The sequence below is a fragment of the Neophocaena asiaeorientalis genome, unplaced genomic scaffold (assembly GCF_003031525.2).
Source record: "Neophocaena asiaeorientalis asiaeorientalis breed wild unplaced genomic scaffold, Neophocaena_asiaeorientalis_V1.1 scaffold509, whole genome shotgun sequence".
NCBI classification, from domain to species: domain Eukaryota; kingdom Metazoa; phylum Chordata; class Mammalia; order Artiodactyla; family Phocoenidae; genus Neophocaena; species Neophocaena asiaeorientalis.
In genome coordinates, this window is record NW_020172152.1 from 4,062 (window position 1) to 12,884 (window position 8,823).

The following is an 8,823-nucleotide window of genomic DNA, read 5'->3' on the forward strand; positions in this document are numbered from 1 at the left end:
CTTCAGCAGGTACTTCTACTTCTGCTGCTAAATCTACTACTACTACTCCAGTACATGGCAAATACTACTAATGTTACTACTACTGCTGCTACTGCTACTACTGCTACTACTAGGATCTATACTACTAACCTAGTGCATGGGAAATCTACTAGTACTACACCTAGTAGTGCTAATGCTAATGGTACTACTTGCACACTGCAGGGCAAATCTGCTGCTACTACTACTGATGTTGCTGCCAATTCTACTACTGCTGCTACTGATAAAACTACTACTGCTACTACCCTAGTGCATTTAAAACACTACAAATATTACCACTACTGTTGCTACTACTACTACTGCTGCTACTATTACTGCTGCTGCCAGCAGTACTACTACAACACAGTCCAAAGCAAATACTACTACTATTACCACTACTGCTGCTACTACTACTGCTACTGCTGTTATTATGACTAATGCTGCTACTACTACTGCTAGTGCTTCTAATTCTACTGCTGCTGCTACTACTACTACTATTACTACCCCAGGGCATGGCAAATACTACTACTATTATTACTACTGCTGCTGCTGCTACTTCTTCTACTAGTAGTGCTACTACTTGTAGTCCAGTGCATGGCAAATACTACCTCTACTACTACTGCTGCTGCTGTTAATATTGCTACTACCAGTATTAATACTACTAGCCCAGTGACTGGCAAATCTACTACTACTACTGCTATTTCTGCTACTGCTACTACTACTACTGGCCCACTGCAGGGCAAATCTGCTGCCACTAGTACTGCTGCTGCCACTTCTACTGCAGCTGCTACCACTACTACTAGTCTTACTACTAGCCCAGTTCATGGCAAATGCTACTACTATTACCACTACTGCAGCAACTACTGCTAATGCTGCTACTACTTCTACTGCTGCTACTAGTACCACTACTAGCCCAGTGCATGGCAAATACTAGTAGTGTAAATAGTAGTGCTGCTGGTGCTACTGCTGCTACTACTTATAGTACAGTGCATGGCAAATACTGCTACTATTACCACAACTGCTACTACTACTACTGTTGCTGCAGCTACTTCTATTTCTGCTGCTAATTCTACTACTACTACTAGTCCAGTGCATGGCAAATACTACTACTGTTACATGTACTGCTGCTACTGCTACTACTGCGACTACTACTTCTACAACTAGTAGTCCAGGGAATGGCAAATATTACTACTATTACTTCTACTGCTGCTGATGCTAATACTACTGCTCCTACTAGTAATCCAGTTCTTGGTAAATACTACTACAATTACTACTATGGCTGCTGCTGCTACTACTGCTACTACTACTAATCCAGTGCATGGCAAATGCTACTATATTAGTACTACTGCTGCTGCTGCTGCTACTATGGCTATTACTACTATCAATACTAATAGCCCTGTGCATGGCAAATCTACTAGTAGTACTGTTATTGCTGTTGCTTCTACTACTACTACTCGTCCATTGCAGGGCAAATCTGCTGCTACTACTACTGCTGCTGCTGCTACTTCTACTGCTGCTACTAAAACTACTACTACTATTCACCCAGTGCATGGCAAATACTACTACTATTACTACTACTGATGCTAGTACTACAGCTGCTGCTGCTACTTCTACTGCTACTGCTGCTTCTACTACTACTATTTGCCCAGTGCATGGCAAATACTACTACTACTACTGCTGCTGCTTATATTACTGCTACTACTGGTATTCCAGTGCATTTCAAATAATACTAATACTACTACTACCCTGATGCTGCTACTACAGCTACAACTACTATCAATACTACTAGCCCTTTGTATGGCAAATCTACTACTACTACTGCTATGGCTGCTACTAATACTAGTACTACTGACCCACTGCAGGACAAATCTGCTGCTACTATTACTGCTGATGTCACTTCTATTGCTGGTGCTACCTCTATTACTACTGCTACTACTAGTAGTCCAGTACATGGCAAATCTACCACTACTACTTCTATTGCTGCTACTGCTACTAGTACTTCTGGCCCACTGCAGGGCAAAACTGGTGTTACTACTCCTGCTGTGGCCACTTTTAATGCTGCTACTATGACCACTATTACTACTAGCCCAGTGCATGGCAAATACTACTTCTATTACCACTACTGCTGCTACTTCTACTGCTGCTGCTACATCTACTGCTGCTGCTAGTACTACTATTACTACTACTACCACGAGTGTAGTGCATGGCAAATACTACTTCTATTACCACAACTGCTGCTACTACTACTACTGCTGCTGCTACTTCTACTGCTGCTATTACTACTACTACTAGCCCAGTGCATGGCAAATAGTACTATTATTACTACTACTGCTGCTGCTGCTGCTGCTGCTATTACGTCTACTACTACTGCTACTACTAGTAATCCAGTGCATCACAAATATTATTAATTCTACTACTGCTCCTGTTGCTACTACTACTGTCAATACTACTAGCCCAGTGCATGGGAAATACTATTACAAATACTGCTGCTACTACTACTGCTACTACTACTAGTACTTTTGCTGCTAATTCTACTCTGCTGTTACTACTACTACTAGTCCAGTGCATGGCTAATACTACTACTATTACTACTACTGCTTCAGCTGCTATATTGCTACTACTAGTTGTACTACTCGTAGTCCAGTGTATATCAAATATTACTAGTATCACTACTACTGCTGCTACTACTTCTACTGATACTTCTACAGCTGCTGCTACTTCTACTAATACTACTAGCACAATGCATGGTAAATACTACTACTTTTACTACAACTGATGCTTCTGCTGCTCCTATTGCTACTACTACTGCTACTACTAGTAGTCCAGTGCATTGCAAATACTACTTTAATTACTAGTTCTGCTGCTGCTATTACTACTACTACTAGTTGTCCTGTGCATTGCAAATACTATTATAATTACTACTACAGCTGCTGCTGCTACTACTGCTACTGCTAGTAGTTCAGTGCATGGCAAACACTACAACAATTACTCCTACTGCTACTGCTGCTACTACTGCTAATACTACTATCAATACTACTAGCTCAGTGCATGGCAAATCTACTAATACTATTGCTATTTCTGCTACCACTACTAGTAGTCCTACTGGCAAACTTCAGGGAAAATCTGCTGCTACTAATTCTGTTGCTGCTGCCACTCCTATTCCTGCTGCTACCACTACTAGTACTACTACTACTAGTAGTTCAGTGCATGGCAAATGTTACTACTATTAGTACTACTGCTGCTGCTGATACTCTTGCTACTAATATGCTACTACTAGTAGTCCAGTGCATTGCAAATATTAATACTATTACTACTAGTGCTGATGCTGCTACTACTGCAACAACTAATATCAGTACTACTAGCCCAGTGCATGGCAAATCTACTACTACTATTGCTATTGCTGCTACTGCTACTACTACTACTAACCCAGTTCATGGCAGATACTACTACTATTAGCACTACTGCTGCTGCTACTACTGCTACTACTCCTGATACTAATAGTAGTCCAGTTCATGGCAAATACTACTAATGTTACTGCTGCTGCTACTACTAGTATCAATACTACTAACACAGTGCATGGCAAATCTACTAGTACTACATCCTATTAGTCTAATCCTAATACTACTACTTGCACACTGCAGGGCAAATCTGCTGCTACTACTACTGATGTTGCTGCGAATTCTACTGCTGCTGCTTCCAATACAATGACTACTACAACTACTACCCCAGTGCATTTCTAATACTACAATTATTTCCACTACTGCTGCTACTACTACTACAGCTGCTACTCTTACTGCTGCTGCTACTAGTACTACTACTGCTGCTACTACTACTGCTACTGCTTCTAAGTCTACTGCTGCTGCTACTACTGCTAGCCCAGGGCATGGCAAATTAAACTACTATTATTACTACTGCTTCTGCTGCTACTACTTCTATTCGTTCTGCTACAATTTGTAGTCCAGTGCATGGCAAATACTACTTCTATTACTACTACTGCTGCTGCTGCTAATACTGCTAGCACCAGCATTAATACTACTAGCCCAGTGCATGGCAAATCTACTACTACTGCTACTATTTCTGCTACTGCTTCTACTACTACTGGTCCACTGCAGGGCAAATCTGCTGCCACTAGTACTGCTGCTGCCACTTCTACTGCTGCTCCTACAACTACTACTACTACTACTAGCCCAATTCATGGCAAATGCTATTACTATTACCACTACTGCTACGACTACTACTAATGCTGCTACTGCTACTACTGCTGCTACTTGTACCACTACTAGTCCAGTGCATGGCAAATACTAGTAGTGTAACTAGAAGTGCTGCTGGTGCTACTACTGCTACTATTTTTGGTACAGGGCTTGGCCAATGCTACTACTATAATCACAACTATTACTGCTGCTGTTACTACTAATGCTGATGCAGCTACTTCTAGTGCTGCTGCTAAATCTACTACTACTACTCCAGTGCATGGCAAATACTACTAATACTACTACTACTGCTGCTCTTGCTACTACAACTACTTCTAGTATCAATACTACTAACACAGTGCATGGCAAATCTACTAGTACTACACCTATTCGTGTTAATGCTAATACTACTACTTGCACACTACAGGGCAAGTCTGATGCTACTGCTACTGATGTTGCTGTCAATTCTACTGCTGCTGCTAGCAATACAACTTCTACTGCTACTACCCCAGTACATTTCAAACACTACAAATATAATCACTACTGCTGCTACTACTACTAGTGATGCTACTATTACTGCTGCTGCTACTAGTACTACTACTAGCCGGTCCATGGCAAATACTACTACTATTACATCTACTGCTGTTACTACTACTGCTGCTGTTAGTACGACTACTGCTGCTACTACTACTGCTACTGCTTTTTATTATACTGCTTCTGCTACTACTACTACTAGCCTAGGGCATGGCAAATACTACTACTATTATTACTACTGCTGCTACTACTTCTACTAGTATTGCTACTACTTGTAGTCCAGTGCATGGCAAATACTACCTGTATTGCTACTACTGCTGCTGCTGCTAATACTGCTACTACCAGTATTAATAATACTAGCAAAGTGCATGGAAAATCTACTACTACTACTTCTATTTCTGACACTGCTACTACTACTACTGGCCCACTGCAGGCAAATCTTCTTCCACTAGTACTGCTGCTGCCACTTCTATTCTTGATGCTACCACTACTACTAGTCCTACTACAAACCCAGTTCATGGCAAATGCTACTACTATTACCACTACTGCTTCAACTACTACTAATGTTGCTACTACTACTACTGCTGCTACTAGTACCACTACTAGCCCAGTGCATGGCAAATACTAGTAGTGTGACTAGTATTGCTGCTGCTGCTACTACTGCTACTACTTGTAGTACACTGCATGGCAAACACTACTACTATTACCACAACTGCTACTACTACTACTACTGTTGCTGCTGCTATTAATGCTGCTACAGCTACTTATAGTGCTGCTGGTAATTCTAATAATACTACTAGTCCAGTGCATGGCAAATACTACTACTGTTACCTCTACTGATGCTGCTGCTATTACTGCAACTACTACTGCAACTACTAGTAGTCCAGGTAATGGCAAATACTACTACTATTACTACTACTGCTGCTGCTGCTACTACTGCTACTACTACTAATCCTGTCCATGACAAATGATACTATTTTACTACTACTGCTGCTGCTGCTGGTACTATGGCTAATACTACTATTAATACTAATAGCCCTGTGCATAGCAAATCTACTACTAGTACCGTTATTGTTGCTAATTCTACTACTACTACTCGTCCATTGCAGGGCCAATCTGCTGCTACTACTACTGCTGCTGCTGCCACTTCTACTGCTGCTGCTACCACTACTACTACGACTACTATGACTACTACTAACTCCATGCATGGCAAATACTACTACTATTACTAATACTGCTGCTACTACTACTGCTACTTCTACTGCTGCTGCTACTACTACTCCTATTCGCCCAGTGCATTGCAAATACTACTACTATTACTGCTGCTGCTTGTACTAATGCTACTACTACTGCTACTACTAGTAGTCTAGCACATTGCAAATACTACTAATACTCCTCCTCCTCCTGACGCTGCTACTACTGCTACTACTACTATCAATACTACTATCCCTGTGTATGGCAAATCTACTACTACTAATGCTATGGCTGCTACTGCTACTAGTACTACTGGCCCAATGCAGGACAAGTCTGAATCTACTATTACTGCTGCTGATGTCACTTCTTTGCTGGTGCTAACTCTACTACTACTTCTACTACTAGTAGTCCCATGCATGGCAAATCTACTACTACTACTTCTGTTGCTACTACTGCTTCTACTACTACTGGCCCACTGCAGGACAAATCTGGTGCTACTACTACTGCCGTTGCGGCCACTTCTACTGCTGCTACTACCACTACTATTACTACTATCCCGGTGCATGGCAAATACTACTTCTATTACCACTACTGCTGCTACTTCTACTGCTGCTACATCTAGTGCTGCTGCTAGTACTACTATTACTACTACTATCACGAACCTTGTGCATGGCAAATACTACTGCTATTAGCACAACTGCTGCTACTACTACTACTGCTGCTGTTACTTCTACTGCTGCTCCTTTTACTACTACTACTAGTACTAGCCCAGTGCATGGCAAATAGTACTAGTATTACTACTACTGCTGCTGCTATTACTTCTACTACTAGTAATCCAGTGCATGGCAAATACTATTAATACTACTACTGCTGCTGCTGCTACTACTATTATCAATTCTACTAGCCCAGTGCATGTCAAATATACTACTATTACTGCCATTGCTGCTACTGCTACTACTACTACTGGCCCAATGCAGGGCAAATCTGCTACTAATACTGCTGCTGCTGCCACTTCTACTGCTGCTGCTACCTCTACTATTATAACTTCTACTACTAGCCCAGTACATGACAAATACTACTACTATTACTACTGCCACTTTTGCTGCTACTTCTGCTACTAGTACTGCTACTACATGTAGTGCAGTGCATGGCAAATATTATTACTACTACTGCTGCTGCTACTACTGCTACTTGTACTGTTGCTGCTGACTCTACTGCTGCTGCTTCCTAATCTACTGCTGCTGCTACTACTACTACTAGTCCAGTGCATGGCTGATACTACTACTATTACTACTACAGCTTCGGCTGCTACTCTTGCTACTACTAGTGCTACTACTAGCAGTCCAGTGTATATCAAATACTACTAGTATCACTACTACTGCTGCTTCTACTTCTACAGCTGCTGCTACTTCAACTACTGCTACTAGCCCAATGCATGGTAAATACTACTACTCTTACTACCACTGCTGCTGCTACTAGTGCTACTACTACTGCTAGTACTAGTAGTCCTGTGCATTTCAAATACTACTATAATTACTACTTTTGCTGCTGCCACTATTGCTACTTCTAGTGGTCCAGTGCATTGAAAATTCTACTATAATTACTACTACTGCTCCTGCTGCTGCTACTACTGTAACTACTAGTACTACAGTGCATGGAAAATACTACAACTATTACTACTATTGCTGCTGCTGCTACTACTGCTACTACCACTAATCCAGTCCAAGGCAAATGCTACTATATTACTACTACTGCTGCTGCTGCTACTACTACGGATACTATTACTACCATCAATATTAATAGCCCTGTGAATGGTAAATCTACTACTAGTACTGTTATTGCTGCTACTTCTACTACTACTACTCGCACATTGCAGGGCAAATCTGCTGCTACTACTACTGCTTCTTCTGCCACTTTTACTGCTGCTGCTACCACTACTACTATTTCTTGCCCAGTGCATGGGAAATACTACTAATACTACTACTACTCCTGATGCTGCTACTACTACTATCAATAATATTAGCCCTGTGTATGGCAAATCTTCTACTCCTACTGCTATGGCTGCTACTGCTACTACTACTACTGGCCCACTGCAGGACAAATCTGCTGCTACTATTACTGCTGATGATGCCACTTCTATTGCTGGTGCTACCTCTACTACTACTGCTACTACTAGAAGTCCAGTGCATGGCAAACCTACTACTAATACTTGTATTGCTGCTACTGCTATTACTACTACTTCCCCACTGCAGGACAAATCTGGTGCTTCTACTACTGCTGCTGTGGCCACTTCTACTGCTGTTACTACCACTACTATTAGTACTAGCCCAGTGCATGGCAAATACTACTTCTATTACCACTACTGCTGCTAATTCAACTGCTGCTGCTGCTACATCTATTGCTGCTGCAATTACTACTACTACTACTAGCCTAGTGCATGGCAAATACTGCTACTATTACCACAACTGCTGCTACTACTACTACTGCTGCTGATACTTCTACTGCTGCTGCTTTTAATACAACTACTGCTAGCCGAGTGCATTGCAAATACTACTAGTACTACTACTGCTTCTTCTGCTGCTATTACTTCTACTACTACAGTTACTACTAGTAGTCCAGTGTATGGCAAATACTATTAATACTACTACTGCTGCTGCTGCTAGTACTACCACTGGCCCAATGCAGGACAAATCTGCTGCTGCTTCTACTGCTGCTGCTGCCACTTCTATTACCACTACAACCACTACTACTATAACTTCTACTACTAGCCCAGTGCATGGCAAATACTCCTAGTTTTACCACTACTGCTGCTGCTGCTACTTCTATTGCTGCTGCTAGTACTACTACTACTCACCTTCTTCACCTCACCTCATCCATCTCCCTCACATCA

At 41.7% G+C, this 8,823-nt stretch overlaps 1 protein-coding gene across 1 annotated transcript; it reads left to right on the forward strand.

Annotated features, from left to right (window-relative positions):
• The first annotated feature begins 1,290 nt into the window (after positions 1-1,290).
• LOC112406153 (bypass of stop codon protein 1-like) lies at positions 1,291-8,572 on the forward strand. Its single transcript, XM_024754869.1, has 3 exons — positions 1,291-1,413; positions 8,186-8,270; positions 8,466-8,572. Exons 1-3 carry the CDS (start codon positions 1,291-1,293, stop codon positions 8,570-8,572), a joined length of 315 nt encoding a protein of 104 aa, XP_024610637.1.
• Positions 8,573-8,823: the final 251 nt, after the last annotated feature.

Bases quoted from the DNA above. Each gene is read 5' to 3' on its own strand.
- LOC112406153 (XM_024754869.1), top strand. From the start codon at position 1,291: ATGGCTGCTGCTGCTACTACTGCTACTACTACTAATCCAGTGCATGGC. The intron at 1,414-8,185 runs GTGCATGGCAAA...TCCCCACTGCAG, and splicing joins CTATCAATACTAATAGCCCT to GACAAATCTGGTGCTTCTAC. The intron at 8,271-8,465 runs GCAAATACTACT...AACTACTGCTAG, and splicing joins TAGTACTAGCCCAGTGCATG to CCGAGTGCATTGCAAATACT.